Below are 23663 nucleotides of genomic sequence, written 5' to 3' on the forward strand. Positions count from 1 at the left end.
TTGACTTCTACTTGCAAGCCTCCATTTCCATTTTCCTACATTGTTGTTCTTCGATCGGTTCAGTTAATCGTCTCTTACAATGGCGGATACTGAAACGTTTGCATTCCAGGCCGAGATTAATCAGCTCCTCAGTCTGATTATCAACACCTTTTACAGCAACAAGGAGATCTTTCTTCGTGAACTTATCAGCAATTCTTCCGACGTAAATCTCATTATCTTTTCTTTTCTTTCGTTTTAATTTTGATATTCATTCTTTTTACTGTTCTTAAGGAGATTTTGCGTGTATAGTATGAAATTTGATTCGTATTCTGGATTTCCTTGGTTTCATTTCGATTATAGACACGCTCGTCGGATTTTTACTGATGTGCCTTTTTTAATTGAACGATTGTTTCTTTCGATTTTTCCTGCATCATTGAAATCTCACTATTTCTAATTTTCCTGGCTACATAACGAATTATATTTGAAGCCTTGTTGGGTAGTTGAATGACTTCTTTCATTTTTACATAACGAAAGCACGTATTCTTGTGTAAAGGGTGCTGAATGATTTTACAGAGTCATGTATTATGTAGGATAATGAAGACAGAAATTTCCCCAATTATTATTGTTGTAATTTACGATTTGGAATTTTATTTCAGGCTCTTGATAAGATCCGATTTGAGAGCTTGACTGACAAGAGTAAGCTAGATGCTCAGCCTGAGCTCTTTATCCACATCATTCCTGATAAGGCAAACAATACATTGACGATTATTGACAGCGGTATTGGGATGACCAAGGCTGGTGAGTGATTGCATTCTACAGCTTATATTAGGAGTTGTCATTTTAATTTTTCATATGATATAAACTCATTTCTGGAGCATGTCTATGTTATTAGATTTGGTGAACAATCTTGGTACCATTGCAAGATCTGGGACCAAGGAATTCATGGAAGCCATTGCAGCTGGTGCTGATGTGAGCATGATTGGACAGTTTGGAGTTGGTTTCTACTCTGCCTACCTAGTGGCTGAAAAGGTCATTGTTACCACTAAACACAATGATGATGAGCAGTACGTATGGGAGTCCCAAGCTGGGGGTTCGTTCACAGTCACCAGGGACACATCTGGTGAGAATCTTGGCCGAGGTACTAAGATTACCCTGCACCTCAAGGAAGACCAGCTTGAATATCTTGAGGAGCGTCGTCTCAAGGACTTGATCAAGAAGCATTCTGAGTTTATTAGCTACCCAATTTCTCTCTGGGTGGAGAAGACCACCGAGAAGGAAATCTCTGATGATGAGGATGAGGATGAGAAGAAGGACGAGGAAGGCAAGGTTGAGGAAGTTGATGAGGAGAAGGAGAAGGAAGAAAAGAAGAAGAAGAAGATCAAGGAAGTTTCTCACGAGTGGTCCTTGGTGAACAAACAGAAGCCTATCTGGATGAGGAAGCCAGAAGAGATTACAAAGGAAGAGTATGCTGCTTTCTACAAGAGCCTTACCAATGACTGGGAGGAGCACCTTGCTGTTAAGCACTTCTCCGTCGAAGGTCAATTGGAATTCAAGGCCATCCTCTTTGTTCCTAAGAGGGCTCCTTTTGATCTATTTGACACAAAGAAGAAGCCGAATAACATTAAGTTGTATGTTCGCCGTGTCTTCATCATGGACAACTGCGAGGAATTGATTCCTGAATACCTTGGCTTCGTTAAGGGAATTGTTGATTCTGAGGATCTTCCTCTTAACATTTCTAGAGAAATGTTGCAACAGAACAAGATCTTGAAGGTCATCCGCAAGAACTTGGTGAAGAAGTGCCTTGAGCTGTTCTTTGAGATTGCTGAGAACAAAGAAGACTACAACAAGTTCTACGAGGCCTTCTCCAAGAACTTGAAGCTGGGTATCCATGAAGATTCCCAGAACAGGCCTAAGATTGCTGAACTTCTCCGTTTCCACTCGACCAAGAGTGGTGATGAGTTGACCAGCCTGAAGGATTATGTGACCAGAATGAAGGAGGGCCAGGAGGACATCTTCTACATCACTGGTGAAAGCAAGAAGGCTGTGGAGAACTCTCCTTTCCTCGAAAAGCTCAAGAAGAAGGGTTACGAAGTTCTGTTCATGGTTGATGCTATTGACGAGTATGCAGTTGGTCAGCTGAAGGAATTTGAAGGCAAAAAGCTTGTATCAGCAACCAAGGAAGGTCTGAAACTGGATGAGAGCGAAGATGAAAAGAAGAAGAAGGAAGCTTTGAAGGAGAAGTTTGAGGGGCTTTGCAAGGTGATAAAGGATGTTTTGGGCGACAGAGTTGAGAAGGTGGTTGTCTCTGACCGTGTCGTGGATTCTCCCTGCTGTTTGGTAACTGGTGAATATGGATGGACAGCCAACATGGAAAGAATCATGAAGGCTCAAGCACTGAAGGACAACAGCATGGCTGGTTACATGTCTAGCAAGAAGACAATGGAAATCAACCCCGAGAACCCCATCATGGAAGAACTGAGGAAGAGGGCGGATGTTGACAAGAACGACAAATCCATCAAGGACCTCGTTCTCCTCCTCTTCGAGACTTCCCTCCTCACCTCCGGCTTCAGCCTGGACGACCCAAACACCTTCGGAAACAGAATCCACAGGATGTTGAAGCTTGGATTGAGCATCGATGAGGAAGCTGGAGAAGCCGATGCTGACATGCCTCCTCTTGAGGATGCCGATGCCGATGCCGATGCAGAGGGCAGCAAGATGGAGGAAGTGGATTAATTTTGATGTCTCTAGCGGTGAAGCCGGTAACATCTTTTCAAGGTTTTTTTTTTTCTTTTTCTTTTGCCCTTCCCGTATGTTATGTTTTCAGTTAGTAGTTTATTACAATATATATATTTTGGCTGCCGTTTAGGTTAGTGTCTGCGCTGCGCTATCTGATGCCTTTTGGTTGTACTGATTTAGGTTGCGGACTCGCGTTGTCTCATTTTGTCATGATTTGATTTTTGACGCAACTCCTCAAGTAATACCATATTTCACCCAAAATGTCTTCATCTTTCATTTCATATCTTCCTTAGCTTGCTTGCTTAACTTTGTGCCCTTGAATTTTAGAATGTATATTTGAGCACAACTAAATTCATCCTAAGTTGAAGTGAAACACTATTCCTCATAGATCCCAAGTCAAGTTTATTCTTCTCTAATATTATTAAACAATATAGGATTGGAAACGCAAATTTCAATGCCTGAGGGGATTTCGAATGGGTATGTGTGTTATCTCTAGAATCCTCCTTCTCACTATTAAATATATTCATAAAGAAGTCTTAACTCATTGAGATACTTCTAGATATTAGTACTGTATTGAGTTGGAGGCTGATCTGATGAATAGTCCACTCGCGCGTACATGAATCCTTTAGATGGGCTTCTTACCTTTCTTCGTGTATGAGTTCATTCTTGGAGAATGATTTATCATCATATAACGTACAAACCAAATTAAAAATAATTGATGTGACATGTAATTTGAAGGCATTAGTTAAACCTAAAATGTTGGTTTAAGTTGGTGTCTTCTTGTCGAATTTGATTTTATTTACAAAGTTTCATGACATTGACATATGGTCTAAAATATTGAACGAAATATAAGAAGGCAGTGTCGTCTGAATGGGGTTGGAATTGTGTAGAACACCATGTATCACAGTTGAAGTTGATAACTTGGTTTAAAATAAAATATTGCAAGAGGTTAAAAGCCATTAAGCTATAAACCAAAAGGTGTAACCTATGAAGCTATAAACTCCAAACCCAGGTTTCCCACGCCCGAAAAAGGAGTTTAGGCAATCAAATTCAGTATAAGCCCCATATTTTGAGCACATACGAGTTTAGTGTAGGTGTTCGTAGATACTACCGCCCCCCTCCCGAAGGCTATCATTGCAGGCTCATAAAGCCGACAATAACCCAACTACTCCCAAAAATACACCCCAATTTTCAGGCCCAAGTGCATAATACTCACGCACCCGCTGCCCGCCCGTCGGTGAACTCTTTTCTCTTCTCACCTTCCGCTCGCTCTTTCTTCCGATTTCCCCCACCTATTCTCGTTGGACTCTCTCTCCCAATTCAATTTGATAATCTTACGGTCTTTCACATTTACAACCATTCTCTTCAACTACCCTTGCGGCATCATGTTCAAAAAGTGAGCTCTCTCCCATTTCTAATATTCCTCCTTATTCGGCTATGGTTTCATGTTTTTGTTCAATGATCCTGGAACAATACTTCTGGGTTTTGTTTATTGGGGTTTAAAATTACGAGGGAACGGTTGGATTTCTTCATTTCTTATCTTCTTTTCTTGTTACTGCTCTCTCGATTCTGCTTCAATGCTTTCTTCTTTCTCGTTTCAATGATTCTCCTCCTCTTTTTTTACTTCTGTTTCCTATTTTATTGTGTTTTTTTGGCAGCGGTGGATGAACTGTTGTGTCTGAATTTCAACATTTTGGAAATATTGACACATGCGATTTATGAATTTAAACTCTCTTAGTTCAATTTTTGGAGTGGTGTTGTTTGTATAATAATCCTTCAAATTTGTGCTTTGTTTTTTGTGTTTCTGTTTCATTTTAGGTTTTGTACGAACAAGTGTCTGCTCAGAATCAAGTGAAGGCATCGGTACAACGGAGAATTCGACAAAGTATAGCAGAAGAAGTGAGTATTAGCTTAGGGATTTGAATCTCATAATCATATTAACGAGATTGAAATTGATGCCATCATCTATTTGATGTTTTCTTATTGCAGTATCCAGGACTAGAACCAGTTTTGGATGATTTGCTTCCTAACAAAGCTCCTCTGATTGTAACTAAGTGGTTAGAAATCTGCTGGCCTCTATTTATTTGTTCTGTTTATGTTAATGAACATATGAGGCTCATATTGGACGTTTTTGGAATACTCTTATAGTCAGAGCCATCTCAATCTGGTTGTTGTGAACAATGTGCCACTCTTTTTTAATATCCGTGACGGCCCCTACATGCCTACCCTAAGCTTGCTTCACCAATGTAATGTTTTCTTTCTCTCAGGGCTACATTTTATCTTTTTAGTAACATCTATTTAATATTCTCTTTCCTTATATATAAGGAAATTTGGATCAACTAAGAGATCAGGCTAGAATTAGATTACCTCTTAAATGAAAGATCTAGAAGCAAGATTTGAAACACATTGGTTGTGTGGTCCAATGTGTTTTTTTATGGCTGTCTGTCAAATGATCGTTTTGTAATTATCAACATGGTGTTATTTTTTTGGATTGAGGTTTAATTTCGTAGCTTATCTGGTTGAGGACTCGTATTGTGAGCTTGTTTTTTGTATGCCCTTGTATATACTTGGCTCTTCTTGATGAAAGCTCGGTTTCTTTAAACAAGTGGTTTATTGCCAACAAATGCAGCCTGGTAATCAAAGATCCTAATAGGGTGTAATTTGTAGACTCTTTCAAAGAATACTCTAGCAACGAACTTGGAACTGAAGGTTGTGGAAAACCTCCTAAAGGTCCCCAGTCTCTACCTCGGTGGTTGGTTTCATTACCCACCGTGATACGAACCACGACCAAGGAATTGCCATACCTCAAGGTCCAGTTACAAGGACGAGAGCCAAGAAGCTATAACAAACTTTGTACACTTGTATTCGGGTAGATTCCATATCACACCAGAGCAAACATTTGGTATTTAAACAATTCCTCTGGAGAACAACCTCCTCGAAGGGGTGTCCAGCCTCCGAAAGTAATTTTATGTATCTAACATTTTAATTACAGAGCTCTTGACAGCTATTGGGGTTTCCCTTTATTCTCTCAGATTGTTAAATGTTTAGTTAGGGACAGGTTCGGTACTGTTGAGAAGATTGATGGGATAGAAATATGCCCCTTGCTTTATCATTTATCCGATAAGAGACTACATTCACCAACCTCTACTTTTCCTTTCTCTGATGTGTCCTCACTTCCCTTAGGTTTTTATCATCCCCTTGTTGAATGCAAGTCTTTAGAGTTGGCTGGCCTTCTTTTTGTTATCTTAGATCAAATGGTCTGATAAGGCAATCTTAATCTTCAGTCCAACGATCCAAGCTTTTGTTGAAGCAAAAACCATTGAATCAAAGAAATTATTACCTCCTTATACGAAATTTGGATCAACCAAAAGATAAGGTTAGAACTAGATTACCTCTTACGATCAAAGATCTAGAAGTTGGAACCGTGTTCTAAATTGAGTCACTTCACAATCGAACTTGATCAAGGTTTGATTGAATGGCTCGGATGCAATCTTTTATCAGAATTGCTTGAAAGAAATGACAAAGATGATGCTCAAATTTCCAAGGGGGAAAGTCACAACTTGAGCTCAATTTCATTAATAAAAAATTTGCCTTGTACGTACTAATTTGTGGGTATTTATAGTTTCTCTACAAAAAAAAAACTTGTAACTCTTCAAATGCCCACTAAAAAAAGTTAGTAACCATGATTGGTATGTTACTCCTCACTACCCTTAAAATGTCCACTAAAAAAAGTGGAGGTTAAACCAAGCCTATCCAATTTTGTAGATGAAGAATGAATGTTGGTTGAATCTTCTTGGCCTTGAATTGTGTAATAGGTCCAGTTGGAACATTTGGAACACCATGATCCTTATCGTGGTCTATTCGAGGAGAAGGGATATTTGGATTTGGAATCCTAATCCATTCGAGGGGGCTTCTCTTGTTGATCTCTCTTCCATACCCTCTGCTCTCCTCCTTGTTAGTGGCTTCAGTTTGGTTCTTTTTGGGAGGTTAAAATCCTTGAGTGAAGTTCTTTGGTCGGCAAGCTTTGCATGGGAGAGCGAATACCAGGATCGTTTACGACAACATTCTCCTTTTGTCTTGTGCTCGCAATAGTATGTTCCTTTCCGGTGGTAGGCGAAGGATCTAAGACATCTCTTGTGGACTGTTTGCTCACTTATTCTATTTGAAGTCAGTGCTTTAGCATGTTCGGGGTTGTTGTGGTGCGTAACAAAGAGCAATGTGAGTTCGGTTCAAGAGGAATAGTAGAACTTTTGGAGGGGTCGAGAGATCTTTGTAGGAGCTATTTGTGTTACTACATTCGTTCCAGAGTATGATATGTATCCATCCATTTGGTCTGCAGATCCTAATGTCATGAAGAAATTGCAAGTAGACAGAGGTGCTATAAAGTTCGTCCTTGCTGGAGCTAACATAATGTGTCCTGGTCTTGCATCCCTTGGGGGTGCGTTGGATGGTGCAGTCGAATCCGACACACCTGCGGTAAACTTTTTTTGCAATCTTATCCACCGACTCGAGTTCTTCATTGATGATACGGTTATGGTAAGGAACATGCTCTTGCCATTGGCTTCACTAAGATGTCAGCAAAGGAAATGTGAGACCCTAAATGCATTCGATAAAGCCACAGTTTTATATATGCTTTAAGCTCAAGAAGATGACTGGTGTGTAATTTACAGAAAGGCGATAAACAAAGGGATCGGTGTGGACAATATGCATTACCTTAACGACGGTCTTTGGAAGGTACGTCATAGTTCACTCCCACGTTTCTTCGTCTCAAATGAAAATATCTTATTTCGACTGCAGATGGAACAATTGTGATTCGAGGATTTGTTCGTTCTTTGCACGTTTTTGAGTTACTTTGTGTGGACAGACATCAACAATTTCATGTCTCCATATTTATATGCTTCTTGAGGAACCAATTTCAGAGTTGTAGTTAGTATCCTTTTGCAGTTTGTTGTGAATGTTCTATCCATAAGCCCTATTTCTTGGTGTTTTATTGATGTTTTCCTCCCATTTTCAAGAGGTCCCTTTTCCATGGGGAATGAGATTTAATATGTATTTTAATTGGCCGAACATAGCTCGAATGTCAAGATACACGACCAAGTTTGATTAGTTTGATTAATAAAAATATTTCGAACAAACTTCAGAATTTTCAAATTTTCAATAATACCACAAGGTAGGTGTTGGGAGAGAACATGTCGGAAATGCCAACCCATATGTCTACTGGACCCGGACATCGTTACGACTAGAAAAGAGGAAAAGCTTATGAATCCCCTACCTCATAACTCAACCAATTATTTCATAAAAATCGAAATTGGAATTAAAATCCATAAAAATCGAAGATAATTATGGTTGATGTTGCATGAGAAAGTTCACATAAATTAATAATAAATCCAATTATTTCGAATAATTTTATTATATAATTAATTGGTTTATTTTTATTAATAATTTAATTAGCATATCATAGTTTTTATGTTTTGTTTATTTAAGTATCAATATTAATAATTATGTTCCATTATATTAGTTTAGTTGCTATTAAATTAATATAAATTTGTTAATTATGCAACAAAAATTTGTGGACCATGGGCTTAATCATTTTGGGCCTGGATCCAGCCCATTCTAATCACACAGGGCGATCCAGCACTATAAAACGGGTTTAAAAACCCTGATTTCCACCTTCGTCATCCTTCGGGCAGCTGCACCAAGCGTCTCGCAAACTCGGCTAGCTGCAATGGTACCTTCTAAATTTCTACCCATTCACTGCCTCCTTTGTTTAAGTTTCTTCCTTCGAGGCCTGATTTTTGTGTTTCTCTTTCCTTGCGGTGGCTAGGGTATTGATCTCGTAGCGGGAGGTAAGAGCAAGAAGACCAAGAGGACCGCGCCCAAATCTGATGATATCTACCTCAAGTTACTCGTCAAGGTACTTCCTAAGCGTGATTTCCCATTCATAGCCACTTTCGTTTCATCTACCGGTGCTTAAAAATATAATATGCTTCATTGTTGAAGGGTTTGGTTTATTTTGGTTCTTGATTGCGGAGCTTGTGTAAATATAGTATTGTGTTGAAATGTCTCTGAAGGTGGTCTAATGCCGCTCCCACTGAAAGTCAATTGAAATGTCCCTCGGTTGGTTTTTTTCGGGTTCTTATATAAGAGTCATTTTTTTCCCCTTATTTGATTCTCCTTCCACGTTTTGTTTTGCTCTATATTTCTTGTGCTTGTCTAATCTGTTTGTGGATGCCTAATTTTGTTTTTCGAATGAATTGGTTCGATGCTGGTCTTTCTGCTTTGATGATATCTGTGAATCCCAGCTCATGATGAGACCTTTCGTAGGTCGGGGAATAGTCTTTACCCACAATATCTGAGCCTCAAGTCCAGTTACATTGTCTTTATTTTCATTTTAACTATTATCAGTAACATGTTTTCGCTGTTGAAGTTAGTACGTACACAAATGTTAATGCCTTCTGTAACTGCGTTTGCTTAGCTGTTCTTATATTGAATGCATTGAATGCCATTCTACCTATATTATTTCCCTTCTTAGGCACTAAATGTAATTATATATTAATAACAATTTGCCATACTTTTAATCTTTTGTTTTGTTTCCTTCGGAAAGTTAAAAGGTTCCCAGTGATGATTAACTTGACCATGCTAATACTGATCACTTTGTGATTAATCTTTTCTTTAATAGTTCTGAGGGAACTGACTCCAAGGTTTAAGTTTTTGTGCTCATTTGCATTTGTTTCACTTGAGTGGGACGGGTGTACATTGTATCTTTGGTTCATGCTTTTGTTATTTTTTCCATACAAGTAGAAATATTTCTATGCAGATCGATCATTTTCTCCCTTCTGCAATGAAGCCCTTTTAAACTGTTCAATTTGTTGATTCTTTTTTAGATCATAAGGACTCTGAACATATGCCTTTAGAATGTAAAGTTTTGTACTTTTTGGTTTGACTTTCTCTAGGAGTCTTCTAATCATGTCTGTTTATGTGCAATTTTGTAATATCTAATGTTAGTTCTCTATGTAATCGGGAAAGAGAAGCTTATTGTGTGGGCATTTTCTTGAATAGAGTCGTTCTGTTTGCCTTCAAAAACACATGTTTCACCTAACTTGTATTGACTAATGAAGTGATTTCTTGCTTTTCTTTTCAGCTCTACCGCTTCCTTGTTCGTCGTACTGGAAGCAATTTCAATGCTGTGATTCTCAAGCGATTGTTCATGAGCAGGGTCAACAAGCCTCCACTTTCTCTCTCTAGGCTTATCCAGTTCATGAAAGGGAAGGTTAGTTTCATGTAATATTGTAAGTTCATTTTGGTTGTTTGTAACTGATTGTGCATGCTGGGACGTCTAAAACCTCTTATATTTGTTGGTAATGTAATAGGAAAGCAAAATTGCCGTTGTTGTTGGGACTATTACTGATGATATTCGCGTCTATGAAGTTCCAGCATTGAAAGTTGCTGCTCTGAGATTTACAGAGACAGCAAGGGCAAGGATTGAGAAGGCTGGTGGGGAGTGTTTGACATTTGATCAGCTTGCTTTGAGGGCTCCTCTGGGTCAGAACACGGTATGAATGTTTTCATGTTCCAAGTTATTTTTAGGCCACAACTTTCACATTCTTGATGAATGTGGGGAAAAATTAGAGTTCCAGGCTATGCTTTAGAGATGTATATAGGGATTTGAATAAATCTGTTGGCTCCATTTTTATTATTTTTGGGTTCATCTGCAGGTTCTCCTTAGAGGTTCTAAGAACTCCAGAGAGGCCGTGAAGCATTTTGGTCCAGCACCAGGTGTGCCCCACAGCCACTCCAAGCCTTATGTGAGGTCCAAGGGAAGGAAGTTTGAGAGGGCAAGAGGAAAGAGAAACAGCAGGGGATACAGGGTTTGATTCCATCATATTCTCCAAGCTAATTCAATCGTTGTGTGTTTTTCTGAACTCAATATCGAAATTTTGCTAGATTTTAGTTACTTCAGTTGACTGTTTTGTCATAATATTGTTGATTAGGAATTGATTCAATGGCATTCAGCCAGACTTTATTGAGTTCCTTTGGCTAGACATTGTGTGATGTCCATTTGATTCGAGTTTCATTGAAATATGAGCAAGTTTTACCTTGATTTTCATTAAAATCATATTAACATCTCTAATAAAGTACCATTCTTCTTGAATCTATTTCATCTAACCAAATAATATTACACCCTATAGTTGACGCACCCTTTTCAAGTTGCAACTTGGTAACTTCTGTTCGAGTGACTCAACAAGATTTACATCCTCTATTTTCGTCTACGAGCGTTTTTTTTTATTTTTTCAGTACTTGTCATTATGTTATTTGCATATGTGTAATGATTATAATTATGGTTATCAACCCTACTGCGTAACAGTAAAAAAAATTGTGGAAGAATTGTATTCCAATGCGATTTGTTAAATAAAAAAACAACGATACATGCACAAAAAATACATAACAATCACCAATGTTTGATGGTGAAATAGACATGTCTAAATACAAATTAAACCTATGATCCAAGAGAATGATAATGGAAAAAAGGGAGAATATGTTGGTATAACCACTTTTCTCCAAGGAAGAACAACTCCTAATCTCAACCATCCATGAAAACCAACAAACACCCAACATATTTTGTCCCACCCTTTATTCCATTCAAGGCGATAAGGTTTCGTACAGTACACGTATTCTTCGTACAGTACACGTATTCTAAACGACCACCTACCAAACATCCATCTAAATCTTCATCAGACATTCAAATTACTTGTAAGAGTAAAGATCAGACGAGATGAATGGAAATAACTGGTCTAAAACCTGTATTTTCGATCCACATGTCGGACAAAAAGCAAACAAGCACCCTAATTAACTGAAAAACACACTGTGTTCTGTTCTGGTTTGTAGAAGCGACTAGAACTTTTTGATGAAGTCAAGGATGTGAGAGCTAACCTCTTCAGGCTTCTCCTGGGTCAGGAAATGCCCAACTCCTTCCATTACCACAACTTCTTGCAAATATGGCACATCTTTCTTGAAACCTCCTCCATTCACATACTCCTTAACCCCTGGTGTCGTATACACCATATCCACATCCCCAACTACAAACTTCACTGGCACTTTCACTTGCACCCCAGTCCATGGGGCTGTCAGCTCCCAGTTTCTACACCAAATTCCATATACAAATCAAACACCTAAGCTCTTAATCTAACTTTTACTGTAATGTACGAAATCATGTAGCATTTACGACATAAAATTGAAACCAAGAACTCAGCAGTTTGTGTAATTGGTGACTTACAAGTCCATTGATCTGTAATAGTTGAGTGGTCCAGTGAAGCCCTTGGACTCAAACTTGGAGGCAAAGTAAGAAAGATCTTCTTCTGAAAGCCAAGAGGGCAAGGGAGTTGAGGATCCAGGCCTGACTTGAAAGGCTTGTCCTTTAGGAAAAATGGGAGGGCCTGTTTTTCTTGTTGTCAAAATGCCTCTTACCACTTCTTTGGCACCCACCACCGCCATCTCCTCTTCAATCTCTCCTGGATTCTGAAACAAATACAATTTTCTTATGCAGATCCCTTCCCAAACAGAAAGCAAAAAAAAGGGATATGATCTCAAGAAAACTAGAGCGATCATGAGTTCATGAGTTTATAAACAAGGAATACATCATGAGTTTATAAACAAGGAATACATCTCCATTGGTACGAGGTCTTTTGGGGAAGCCCAAAGCAAAGCCATGGAAGCTAATGCTCAAAGTGGACAATATCATACCCTTGTGAGAGTCGTGATTCCTAACCTTCACAGTACCATAATCATCACGAGTACCTAGTACAATATCTTGTAGCACTCACTCATTATCAATTCTATCAAAAGAACTTACATACGAGTGTGTGAAGTGTTTTTGGTGCATTATAATTACCATCGCAAAAACACAGACAAATCCCAATCTTTATGAACAAACAGCAAGCAAGAATTCTACACATACAAAAAGAAATCAACCTGGAATCTGCAAATGTAATAATCATCTCCAAAAAACTTCCTCATGCTCTCAACAGGCTTTATCTTGGGATGCCTAGGCCTAAACGGCACACTCAGACACACAAAAGCCTTAACAATGTCAGGTCGGAATAAACACAAACACCATACGATCATTGCGCCCCAGTCATGCGCCACAACAAAAACCTCCTTAACTCCAAGAATCTCAACAAGAGCAACAAGATCCCCAACAATATGCATAATAGAGTAGCTAGAAAGCGAATCAGGAGCATCAGAATCGCCATACCCACGAAGGTCCGGCGCCACAGCGCGATACCCCTGTGAGCTCAACGCCAAAATCTGATGGCGCCATGAATACCAAAGCTCTGGGAAGCCATGGATGAGAAGCACAATTGGGCCTTCGCCCTTCTCGGCTATGTGCATGTTTATGCCATTGACGCTCACGGTTCTGTGCTGGATCGAGTCCATGGCGATGGGTTGAAATTGTTCTAGATTTTTTGACTCTCTGCTTTGGATTGTTCGTCTTTGATGGAGCGGAAGGTGAATTGAATGAGGACGCAGAGATCGAACGTAGCAAACAGTGCGAATTTAGGTGAGGAGATGAAGGCCAATAAATGGGGTTCTCGAGACTTGGGATCTTTAAAAGCGGACCAAACTTCCATAAAATAAAATAAAATAAACACTATTTTATTTTAAATAAAAGGCTAAATTAATTATTATCTTAAATTTTTAAAAAGAATTCTCTAGGTTTATAGACATTATGTTAGATTATTAAAAAAATCAAAATTATTAAAAATAAATTTTTAATTACCAAACTTGTTAGGTAAAATTGAGTATTCATTAATTTTTCTAAAAATGACTATCAACTCCCTACTAACTTTTGAAAATAGATTTCTAATTTATTTTTATTTTGTCTAACTAAAATTTTAAATCCCATACGTATCTTTATATTCTTTTAAATATAAAATAATAATAATAATAATAAATTTATATTCTCCGCTAAATTTAATCACTTTATTATATAGAGAATGCCTATATTTATAGCTAGTACAATGCTGTTTCCCCATGTTGAATTTAAGTTCGATGTCGAGTTCTTTCGCTAGTTGACTCAGTAACTTGCCAACCTGTTTCAACCTCTCTTCTCCGCCGTTCTCCGCCACCACCGCCGTCGATTTCATGACGATCTTCTCTCTCTGACGATCTGAGAGAAGGTGGATTAGATTCATATAATGACCTCCCTTCCTGATATCGAAATCCACAATGTGGATCCTCTTCCTTTAACGCCACATAAGCACGAGGTCGTGTCACATAGTCTGTTGAGTCCTCCTTTTGTTCTACCATTTCTTCAACATATGCCAAGAGAAGCAGCGGTTCAGAGCAAAATGAGCCTGTGATTCTTTTCCCTTACTCTTCTTGTGACATTCATACTGAAAATAACCAAGGTTATAACAATAAAAACACTCGGCAAGAGTTTTGTTAAAACCTGGTCTCCCATGTCCTCGTCCTCTCCCTCGAATTGTGCCACCTCCACGATTTGTTCTCCCTATACTCTCGAATTGTGCCACCTCCACGATTTGTTCTCCCTATACTGCTATCAAGAATGATCTTCAATGCCTGTTCTTCAACAGTATACCTTTGTATACGATGTTCACAATGGTCATGTGTCCAAATCGTTGGATTCTTCATTGGAGAAAGCCACGTAATCCAACTTTGAAGTCATGGAGCGCAACATTTCTCAATAATGCTAATATCATTCATCTTTTCACCATGGAAATGCATTTTATGTTTTGTTCATATGAGTAATCAGAATCATCTGCTACAACAAAAATCTCAGATTCAACTATTTGCTAATATTTTATAGGGGGAAGAAAGTTCTCCGTTAACATGCTTCAATGATCATAGTTCAGTAGTCATCTTTAGCTGCAACTTGGAGACAAGTCTCTGATACCAAATGTTAAATTGAATGAAGATAAGTTTGGTGAAGAATGACTATGTTTACGGGCAGTACAATAAACAATACAATAAATTGAAGATAAATATATATCACGACAAATCAGACATATACGTGATCTGATATTTAGGAACTAAAACATAAAAGTAGTAACTGCCCCTTCTCTAGCCTACCAACCCTAACTACATCCTCCTCTCCTATTTATTCTTATTAATTTTCTCCTTCTTGTTCTCTCTATTATCAATAATAGTTGTTTTCTCATGGTTGCATGATTTTTTTTTTATGAGAATAATAGTTGTTTTATTTTTGGATTTGTTGTTTAGTTTGGTTGAAATATTTGAAAGTGTATATTTGATTTTTGAGATTTTTAGATTTATTACATCATACTATACTTTAAAATCCGGCCGTTTGTCGTTGCCCATAGCTTGCCCCAAAATGTACCATAGGGGATATGACTAGTTATCAACTTCTTCCTACCCGAATCGTTATATACTGCTAAGTCGTTGTTGTCGCCTTTGCTTGCATGCTTTATAACACCGTTTTCAATCTCTTACTAAATCTTGCTTTCGAACTCTCTTTCGAAAATCTCTCTGCCCTTGATTTCTAAAACATTCTTCTTCAATCGGGGCTAGAGGTTCGAGCATACATTGCTCGGTCATGCTCGGTCGTAGGCGATGCGCAAACGAATTGGTTTAACTCACTTGTTGCTTAGAAGTGAGTGCTGCACAATTGCAAGTCCGCTAACAAGAAAAGAGTGATTGTGATAAGTGGTATCAGAGTCAGGTTCGGCTCCTTAGAAAGTATTACGCAATTGGGTGTCTTATTCCGGTAACACTATTGATACGATCCACTTTGTAATTGTTATAAATAATTATATCCAAATTGTTCAACCCACTTTATAACTGTTATAAATAATTGTATCCGTTCATGTAGGTATATATGAGGTGGGTATCATATACAATGAGATACAATGAATTTGTGTAAGATAGAACCATGAAATATTTAATCTTCCTTTATAATCCACTAATTGTGTCATGACCCAAATTTAGAGGCTTCAAAACCCTAACCGTGACTAAAAAGATGAAGACAAAAGCAAATAAAAGAAAAGGTAAAATAAAATTAAAAAAAGGGATAAAAATCCCATCAAATTTAAATCAAATAAATCCAACATCAAAATTAAATACAAAGTAAAAATTAAAATAAGAAGTAATTGTTCAAATTTATTACAAACGGAAAAATAGTTTGGGATACAGTGACAAAACAAAATACAAAAGATTTAAATATGAAAACACAAGGGACAAACGCTCCGGAACAACCTTCTCTGTGATTGTACAGCTCTCGAACACTCATCCACCTCAATTGGCAGCCTAGGATGAGTATATCAATATACTCAGTAAGCAATCTACCTTTCATCACATCTTTAACCTAGTAAATATCTATGAGCTTTACTTTGGGCTCTAGGAAATTCAGGCCTAGTCTCTACTACTATCTTAGTATTTGGGGTGCCTCGAAGTTTCAAGCGATACTTTAGCTGCTCACGGACATACTCTGGGTATGGGGGTGGGGTTGGGGGGAGTAGTTCACCCATTTTTGACGTTGCAAGTTGACAAATCAGTGACAAATCTCATCTCTGAAGTAAACTACTTTTCTGGTATTAAACTTAGGTAGGTTGCTATGTCTAATTAGTACATAACTAGTCTCCTAGGTCGAGGTGCTACCTCGTAAAATTCTCTCTCTGATGGGGACAATGTGGTGTGTGCTAGCTTGCTCTCATCATCCATGGGAGATTAGCTTGCTATGTAATTACATTCAACAAAAGACTATTTTCTTGAATCTCTTGAATCATTCAAATAACTTTTTTCTATTTTGTACATAAAATTTAAATTACTTTTTGGTATCTAATATGTTAAGAAATATCATTATGTGAATGTGAAAATTTAGTCGAGAGTAAATTATATTAAAATAAAGTAGTCCAAAAAAAAAAAAAAATTGCACCTTAGGGCATTTATTTTTATTAAAACTATATAACAAAATTTATATATCAGGATTAAAGCAGCTATACATATTATAGTTTCAATATTAAAAAAAAAAATGCTATTAAGTTTTCTTAAATGAAACTCAATAAAAAAAAATAAAAAAAAAACTGTAAAAACAAATTAATTATAACAATCAAGAGAAATTTGTTTTAAGAATTAAAAAAGAAAAAAAGAAAAATCTAAAAACCCGGCAAACAAACAATAGGCTTACAAAAATGGAACAAAAAAACACCCCAAAAACAGCGGTTAACCACAGCAAGTCCAAAGGCCATCCGCCCCTCTCTCGGAGGACCAAACAAATCCACCATTATAAACACACACACACCCCATCAACAAACTCAATTCATCTCCATCAACACAAATTTCAGGCTTTCGTCCCAATTCAGTCAAAGAACAGACAAAAGATATGAAGCCCATTTCACTCGCTGTGGCTGTTTTGGTGGTGGTTTCCCTCTGTTCCTTCCAAGCACAGGGAGACAATGAACTGATCACCAAAGCCTGCAGCAGAACCGTTTACAACCACCTGTGCAAAGCAATCTTACAAGCAGCACCAAATAGCAATGACGCAGATCTCTATGGATTAACAAAAATCGCATTGAGCATTGCAGCACAGAATGTTAGCAACATATATCAAACCATAGACAAGCTTCAAAACGACTCATCCGTAGACACTTTCGTGGATGAATGCTTGACGGACTGCTTGGAGAATTATCAAGATGCTACTGACCAAATCGAAGATTCTGTCACTGCTTTGGAATTCAAAGCCTTTAACGATGTCAGGACATGGGTTGCTGCTGCCATGAGCGATGTAGCTACCTGCGACCTGGGCTTCAAAGACAAGCCTGGCTATCAATCTCCTGTTCACCAAATGAGTGCCGTTTTTGATCAGATCTGCAGCATTGTCTTGACCTTTAATCACTGTTTAATTGAAGGGAATGTTCACCTCACCAGCTAAACATGGTTTGGTTGTTGTTTGTTTGTTTGTTTGTTTGTTTCTGGCTCTTCAAACCTCAAAAATAATAAAGGTTTCAACGTAAATTATCATATCAATATCATCCTCCAAACAGAAAGAGAGGGTGAACGAACACATTCAATTTAGTAAATACCAATTCTTATGTTCAGATCTCTTCAGTTTTTATTCGTTTTCTTCTTTCTCACAAACTAATTCCACAAGAAAACTTGGAAATCATCAGGGATTAACAATCTACACAAACAATCGAATCCTAATCCTACAGATCGGACGATTTCTTTGAACTCTCAGTTTGTGTAAATGAAATTCATCCACGAAACGAACTAACAAGTTGAAGTCAGCCAAGGAATTCAGATCCCTTGAAACATTCATCTCCTCTTGTAAATCATCGATTTCCATTCGTTTTTCCTCTGAAAACCTAATTCATGAGAAAACTCAAGTGAAATGCGTCGATACTCTGATTGAAGCAAAGAAATCACCAGAGATTTAACCATTTGAAAAATGTTCAAATGATCGATTCGAAATCTCATGCAAGATAATCAAACACAAAATTCAAAACAGAAAAAAATAATAGGGGATGGAAGAAAATTAATGTAATCCAGTTACATTGGAGCGCATCTCCATTTCGCTGTCTGCGCAGATAAAATCCTGGAAACGATTCTAATGAGAAACAAATTTCCATGAAGATCTCTGCGCGAAATATGAACAAGTAAGCCCCAACTTAGAAGAAAACACGCTAATTTCTAAGATATTGAAATGGAACGCTTGAATTTGCAATGAAACGCTTGAATTTGCAATGAATTTCTGAAGAACTCACTGTAAATCTCAAATCCGCAAAAACCCTTGTTTATATAGAAGGGGCGGGGTATATGTTGCGAAATGACGATAATACCCATTAAATCTCAAGAAATAAAAAGAAATTATTTAACTATATATATATAAAGCTTTGCTAAAACGGTTGATTTTACATATTTTTCCATTAAATTATTTTCTAATTATTGTCAATTGTAATGAAAAGAGTTCTCCCCCAAATCATTATTGCTTGCTCTCTCCACTTTTTCTATCCCATTAACCAAATAATTAGGGGGTATAGCTAACCGGACAACCCAAACCAACCCAATCTGAATTATAGGCGTTGAAGTTGGGTTGTTTTTTCTGGATCCAAAGTGACTCGGTTCGATTTTCGATTCATAGGATAAAAAACTCGAGTTAGACTTGAAACCGAATAAAACTTATAAATAACATTGAGAACTATGTTGTATGTAAAAGTTGACAAATCATGAAAGATTGAAAGCATGAAACGGTAGTTCTTGGTGAGTTCATCACCGACTTTAATCTTCCCCAAACCTTCACAAATCAACCTTTGAAGGCTAGTCAAGATTGACGCACTTTGGAGCTCAAAATACTCGTGGGAACTTCTTGAGCCTGAATTGGCGTGACGTGGAAAGCTAAAACTCATATGAATGGGCGTGAATTTGTGTAAAATGTTGTTATTTTTTCAAATACTCAATTATCGGCTATTTTTATGAATTTATTATTAGTATTTTTTAATTAAATTATTTCCTTATAAACCCTTTTTAATATGATTAGAACTTTATTTAAATTTATGTTCGTCAGTAAATATCATGAATTTAATAAAACAATTGGCTTAGAAGAAAATTTTGTCTATGTAAGGTTTTTACTAGGCTATGTGATATTTAGAGTGGATTTCTTATGGTTTATCGTGATTCACACCATCATAGCAACTTTTGGATCGTATTTGCATGACTCTATAAGGGTCATGAAAGCAAGTATAAGGGTTGTTCCCATCTTTCTAAGCCTAATTGATTAAAACGAGCCACTTTTCTAAAATTCAAAACTGAGTTAGTCGGGATAGATTCTTCAGTAATTAAAAATAGTTAAAGATGGCTCCTCTAATATACAAGAAACTTGAGTATGTCACACGAGCAATAATAATGTCAGCTTTTGGCTAACCAAAATTCAAGCCGCAATTCCAATTAAGCCTAGTAGCCATTAGCCCAAAAGACGAAGACACTACCCATTTGCAGCATGAACCCTATATTATATGATATATGATGTATGACGTATAATGACGTGATTGAGTTATATGATGATGTCATATGATATTATGTGATCCTTTATGATATTGTATGATAAGGATGATGCATGACAACGTGACGATGTAAGATGTAAGATTGTGAAATTTCTTAATAGGACATTATTCCACGTTAAGATGAAATGCATATTTTAAATGTCATGCTACATTATGAACATTTTTCCTAAGACACAACCCTAATTAATGTTAATGATGACAATAGCAACTTTAGGCTAATAGAAATCTAAGGTCGTTACATAGTTTCTGTTGTGCCTAGTGGGATAGCCCGGTTAGTTTCTGTTTCCACTCAAAAGAGCGATGCAACAAATAGTTACTGTTCTAGCCTAAGAGGGAGCGTGAACAAGCAAGTTACTATATTTGCTCGAAAGAGCAATGCAACAGACTAATTACTAGTTTCGTGTGAAAAAATGATGCACTAGGAAGTTACAACCTAACCCCACTAGGGAAAATCCTCCGGAAGGAATTAAGTAAATAGCTAGGTGTGAAGTACGTATATTAGGTTAGGACAAAAAAGAGGCTCCACCATACTTAATAGACTTACCTTAGGCTCAACCTTGTGAGCATGTAGATTGAGGGGCATATTGACTTGGTGCAATTTGAACAGATATTACGGAGGACCTAGGCTTACGTAAAACATAGAATATTGAATATCCTAAACCCTTCCGTTATGAACCTCGAGATTATTGAATATTCTAGGCTTACGTAAAACATAGAGTATTGAATATCCTAAACCCTACCGTTAGTCTCGGAAGCAGTACGTGAACCATCAATATCTCTTGTTTCGTCCAACAAAAACGAGAAGGAAAAGTTGGCGCCCAAAGATGTGCAGTCCAATCTAATGTCTCTAAGACAAGATACTATGGTTGCAAAGATCAGAGAATTCTAGTTCCCAAATACAATAACTACATTATTATGTCTCACAACAAAGGTACTCTTAGCCGTTACCCACTCCCAACGGAATACAACACTTTCGGGACCTTAACATCCACCTTAGGGGGACCTTAACATCCACCTTAGGGAGCTTCTCGGACCCCTCGAATTATCAGGGCATCTAACCATAAGATCATTGAGGAAAATTACAATTTATAATGTTCACATATTACCTAATACAAGTTAAGAATTCGCATAAACTTCTCAAAGAACCGATAATCTACTTATTTATACTTATGTGTACACATAGTTATTGAAGAAATTCACTGACATCAAAAACTCCCCACAAGTTTTCGATAAGGGTGAGTCACTCTCGTGTATATCCTAAAAAACACAATAATTTATGCAAATACAAAGATTAATGTTACCATAATCTAATCTTAACTAATAACCAATCAATCATTCATTCCATCCCAACCAATCAAATAAAATCAATTCCTTTTCATAATTAAAATAGATCTCAATCCATATGCGTCAAAACATCAATCAAGGGAAGAAGAAAGCTCACAAGCTTGAATGTCTCTACAACTTATTCAACACAGCTATTGGTTGTACTGATTTTTTCATGCAGCAGTAGCTAATATTCCATTCTTCTATCATTTGCCTCTTTCCTTCATTTCAAGGATACCCAACCCATTAGTCAAAGCTAGAGTTCAAGAACTTCAGCAATTCATTTCGTTTGTTTTCCTCAGCTTTGTCTTCCTTTGATTTATCAAGTTTCAACAATATCTGCAAAAATAATAATAATAGTGAAAACTAAATTATCAATGGCAGCAACATTCTATGTACTCAAGGCAAAGATGTTTTAACAATAACATGTCGAAACATAGAAAGAAAAGGCGGATCTTTCACCTTTTTGCCAGAGACAGCACTCCGTCGAGTACCATCATCCTCCCGCGCTAAAAACTGCAAATACATGAAGTAACTGTAAATTTGACATTTGAGATGCCAAAAAAGAAGAGAACTGAAAATAAACAATGGTGTTAAGGTAACCTTAGACAGCTGCACAGGGCTGCTACTTCTCTCTTCCGGCTGTTTCTATAAATCGACTCCGATTGCCAGGACAAATCCGCACAACAAACCAGCAGGCAAATCAATCAACAGCCCGATCATCATGCCACAGACCCCAACTCCAAGTTCAAAGAATCAATCAGTAAATAGTCAAACAAACGTCTAACACTATATCCAATTCAGAAACAAATCATAGATGTAGTCTAAAGATTGCATGACTAAAAAAATTATGATAATTTGGCAAATAGATCATTACTTTCATCTTTTGTCTAACGATTGCGTGCTTGTCTTTCTTAGAGGCTCAACATTTTAGCCTCAATGCTTATGCTTTCTATAGATTGCAAGTGGTTAGGCCTAGCATACATGAGGCTTGCTCCGCTACTTTTTTTTATAATTTATTTTTCTGAATTAGGGCTTGCGCTCTATTTGAACACACTGATGCTTGGAGTCTTAACACCTCATGAAATGATTAGGAGAAAAATATTAATTTGATGCTTATTCTTTACACAATTGAGTTATTGTAATTCAGGTTGTTAATACTTTTACTACACAGGACAAAAAAACATTTTAGATTGAAACTTAAATATCTTCTTAAAATCTTCATCACAATATGTTCATTTATATTTTAATTTAAACTGAGGCTTATCATACTACCTCGAAAATTACATCTCACCTCTTCTGAATTAAAATCTAAAACATTGAATACATGTGTTAAAAGTTACATCTACTTTATCACTATATGTTCTGAAGTGCCTAGAGGTAGATACAGGTAAAAGACATGATGCCAGCGAGGTGATTTCCATAACATTTCTCAGTTCATTGAAAGTACAACATTAACAACAACAAAGGGAAAAATAGTACACAAACAGGCAAGTGGTCTACCTCTTTAGCTTTATGCTTACGCCTTTTATGGTGACGACTCTTACTTCGCTCCCTCTCCTTATACAAAGATGCACAAAAAAGAGTGACAATAACAAGGTGAAAATCCACAAGTGGAACTACAAAGCCAACACATAAATCCAAAGATAAAAATTACTATTTAAAGCATCTACCTTCTTCGTTCCATCATTCTTCTTATGCCGCTTTGAACGGCCTGACATTTCAGGCTCGCTTTGAGAAGAGCTATGGCTTCTACATGTATATACAAGGATAAGTAAAAACTATCTTAGGTTCATGAGATGTGCTATGAAAAAATAGTTGTCTAGGAAACCAGCATACCACTCACTGAAAAACATGATCTTCGAAAGTATAAATTAGGAAACCAGCCAAAATATGAAGTACATCTAGCATAATTAAGCCATTACATAAAATAAATTCCAATGAAGAAACAGAAAGCAATTACATCACTTGGTAAAGTTTTCATTTTTACTTGTTTCCTAACATTGAAAAATAAAACGGTTCAGTAACTATTCTATATTTCTCAGTCCCCATTTCTAACAAATGCACCCAACACAGTGTACAAATTTTGGGGGAAGAAAACAAAATTTAAATTCTTGTTTCTTTGTTTCTCGTTTATTACAGATATTACTAACGTTGTATTTGTTACGAATTTAAAAACAACAGAATCTCATTTCTTGTTTCGGTTATTATTTCAAGAACATACAGTATTATTTTATCATTGTTATTTAAAGAAAATATATAAATATTGAAAAGTTTAAATGTAACATAAAAACATGACGCGATCACATTTCTGTCCTTCTTTTTAAAAGAGTAGGAAATACACAAGATGAGTCCTAAATTCTTAGCTTTCTAAACAGAAAAAGGCATACATTTCAATTCTGAACCAAGAGCTAAGGTTCTCTTTCCGATCAATAATCACTAACAACCTATCATAACTAAGATTACATAAATCGCATGACTTCCTGTAAGAGATCGGGAAAACCAAAATAGAACAAATCAGAAAGGGCTATAAATCGCATGACTTCCAGAAGCAAATCGGGAAACCAAAAAAAAAAAAAAAAAAAAAAA

At 37.0% G+C, this 23663-nt stretch overlaps 6 protein-coding genes and 2 non-coding genes across 12 annotated transcripts in view; 6 read left to right on the plus strand and 2 right to left on the minus strand.

Moving 5' to 3' along the window:
• On the plus strand, window positions 1–4980 carry LOC111437841 (heat shock cognate protein 80-like). Of its 3 annotated transcripts, XR_002709503.1 has the most exons (6): window positions 1–202; window positions 636–777; window positions 872–2754; window positions 3150–3192; window positions 4534–4614; window positions 4705–4980. XR_002709503.1 is itself a non-coding variant. In XM_023075918.1 (3 exons), exons 1-3 carry the CDS (start codon window positions 80–82, stop codon window positions 2710–2712), a joined length of 2106 nt encoding a protein of 701 aa, XP_022931686.1. In that variant the 5' UTR covers window positions 1–79; the 3' UTR covers window positions 2713–2991. The 3 variants fall into 3 exon arrangements, 1 of the variants encoding a protein (XP_022931686.1); XR_002709502.1 differs by lacking the exon at window positions 3150–3192; XM_023075918.1 differs by lacking the exons at window positions 3150–3192; window positions 4534–4614; window positions 4705–4980 and having other exon boundaries at window positions 872–2991.
• Window positions 3170–7801, plus strand: LOC111437848. The gene is made up of 8 exons (XM_023075922.1): window positions 3170–3192; window positions 3709–4009; window positions 4064–4111; window positions 4534–4614; window positions 4705–4772; window positions 4864–4961; window positions 7055–7303; window positions 7386–7801. Coding segments are annotated over exons 1-8 (870 nt in total). The 3' UTR covers window positions 7388–7801.
• A 543-nt stretch (window positions 7802–8344) lies between these two features.
• LOC111437842 (60S ribosomal protein L18-2-like) lies at window positions 8345–10828 on the plus strand. The gene is made up of 5 exons (XM_023075919.1): window positions 8345–8443; window positions 8540–8629; window positions 9857–9985; window positions 10086–10268; window positions 10431–10828. Exons 1-5 carry the CDS (start codon window positions 8441–8443, stop codon window positions 10587–10589), a joined length of 564 nt encoding a protein of 187 aa, XP_022931687.1. The 5' UTR covers window positions 8345–8440; the 3' UTR covers window positions 10590–10828.
• Window positions 8985–9080, plus strand: LOC111437884. The gene has a single exon (XR_002709520.1). It is a non-coding gene; the product is annotated as a small nucleolar RNA snoR69Y (small nucleolar RNA).
• LOC111437885 lies at window positions 9327–9407 on the plus strand. Its single transcript, XR_002709521.1, has one exon. It is a non-coding gene; the product is annotated as a small nucleolar RNA snoR53Y (small nucleolar RNA).
• A 400-nt stretch (window positions 10829–11228) lies between the features above and the next one.
• Window positions 11229–13316, minus strand: LOC111437874 (epoxide hydrolase A-like). The gene is made up of 3 exons (XM_023075953.1): window positions 12685–13316; window positions 11990–12231; window positions 11229–11854 (listed from the first exon to the last, which is right to left on the minus strand). Exons 1-3 carry the CDS (start codon window positions 13147–13149, stop codon window positions 11608–11610), a joined length of 954 nt encoding a protein of 317 aa, XP_022931721.1. The 5' UTR covers window positions 13150–13316; the 3' UTR covers window positions 11229–11607.
• Window positions 13317–17066: 3750 nt separating this feature from the next.
• LOC111437865 (pectinesterase inhibitor 7-like) lies at window positions 17067–17658 on the plus strand. Its single transcript, XM_023075945.1, has one exon. It carries the CDS (start codon window positions 17075–17077, stop codon window positions 17621–17623), a length of 549 nt encoding a protein of 182 aa, XP_022931713.1. The 5' UTR covers window positions 17067–17074; the 3' UTR covers window positions 17624–17658.
• A 3445-nt stretch (window positions 17659–21103) lies between these two features.
• The window catches only part of LOC111437872 (NKAP family protein), a 3108-nt gene continuing 548 nt past the window's right edge, over window positions 21104–23663 (minus strand). The window contains exons 1-5 of one of the 3 annotated variants that reach the window (XR_002709512.1): window positions 22748–22783; window positions 22578–22631; window positions 21678–21814; window positions 21537–21590; window positions 21104–21413 (exon numbers count right to left, since the gene is read on the minus strand). Coding sequence is in view for 2 of the 3 variants with exons in the window: in XM_023075951.1 (XP_022931719.1) it covers window positions 21321–21413; window positions 21537–21590; window positions 21678–21722; window positions 22578–22634; window positions 22748–22826 (328 nt within the window). In the remaining variant the exon portion in view is untranslated. Of the gene's footprint in view, window positions 21414–21536; window positions 21591–21677; window positions 21815–22577; window positions 22635–22747; window positions 22827–23663 lie in introns of those variants that run through there. The other 2 variants (XM_023075952.1, XM_023075951.1) reach the window with 2 other exon arrangements.

Source organism: Cucurbita moschata, unplaced genomic scaffold, assembly GCF_002738365.1.
Source record: "Cucurbita moschata cultivar Rifu unplaced genomic scaffold, Cmos_1.0 Cmo_Scf00067, whole genome shotgun sequence".
NCBI classification, from domain to species: domain Eukaryota; kingdom Viridiplantae; phylum Streptophyta; class Magnoliopsida; order Cucurbitales; family Cucurbitaceae; genus Cucurbita; species Cucurbita moschata.

Coding starts and splice junctions, on each gene's coding strand:
- LOC111437874 (XM_023075953.1), bottom strand. CDS start 13,149: ATGGACTCGATCCAGCACAGAACCGTGAGCGTCAATGGCATAAACATG. Junction 12,232..12,684: donor ATTACATTTGCAGATTCCAG/GTTGATTTCTTT, acceptor TATTTGTTTCAG/AATCCAGGAGAGATTGAAGA. Junction 11,855..11,989: donor TATTACAGATCAATGGACTT/GTAAGTCACCAA, acceptor AATTTGGTGTAG/AAACTGGGAGCTGACAGCCC.
- LOC111437842 (XM_023075919.1), top strand. Junction 9,986..10,085: donor TCCAGTTCATGAAAGGGAAG/GTTAGTTTCATG, acceptor GTAATGTAATAG/GAAAGCAAAATTGCCGTTGT. Junction 10,269..10,430: donor CTCCTCTGGGTCAGAACACG/GTATGAATGTTT, acceptor GTTCATCTGCAG/GTTCTCCTTAGAGGTTCTAA.
- LOC111437848 (XM_023075922.1), top strand. CDS start 3,170: ATGCCTGAGGGGATTTCGAATGG. Junction 4,615..4,704: donor GACAAAGTATAGCAGAAGAA/GTGAGTATTAGC, acceptor TTCTTATTGCAG/TATCCAGGACTAGAACCAGT. Junction 4,962..7,054: donor CCTAAGCTTGCTTCACCAAT/GTAATGTTTTCT, acceptor TTTGGTCTGCAG/ATCCTAATGTCATGAAGAAA.
- LOC111437841 (XM_023075918.1), top strand. CDS start 80: ATGGCGGATACTGAAACGTTTGCATTCCAGGCCGAGATTAATCAGCTC. Junction 203..635: donor TTATCAGCAATTCTTCCGAC/GTAAATCTCATT, acceptor ATTTTATTTCAG/GCTCTTGATAAGATCCGATT. Junction 778..871: donor TATTGGGATGACCAAGGCTG/GTGAGTGATTGC, acceptor CTATGTTATTAG/ATTTGGTGAACAATCTTGGT.
- LOC111437865 (XM_023075945.1), top strand. CDS start 17,075: ATGAAGCCCATTTCACTCGCTGTGGCTGTTTTGGTGGTGGTTTCCCTC.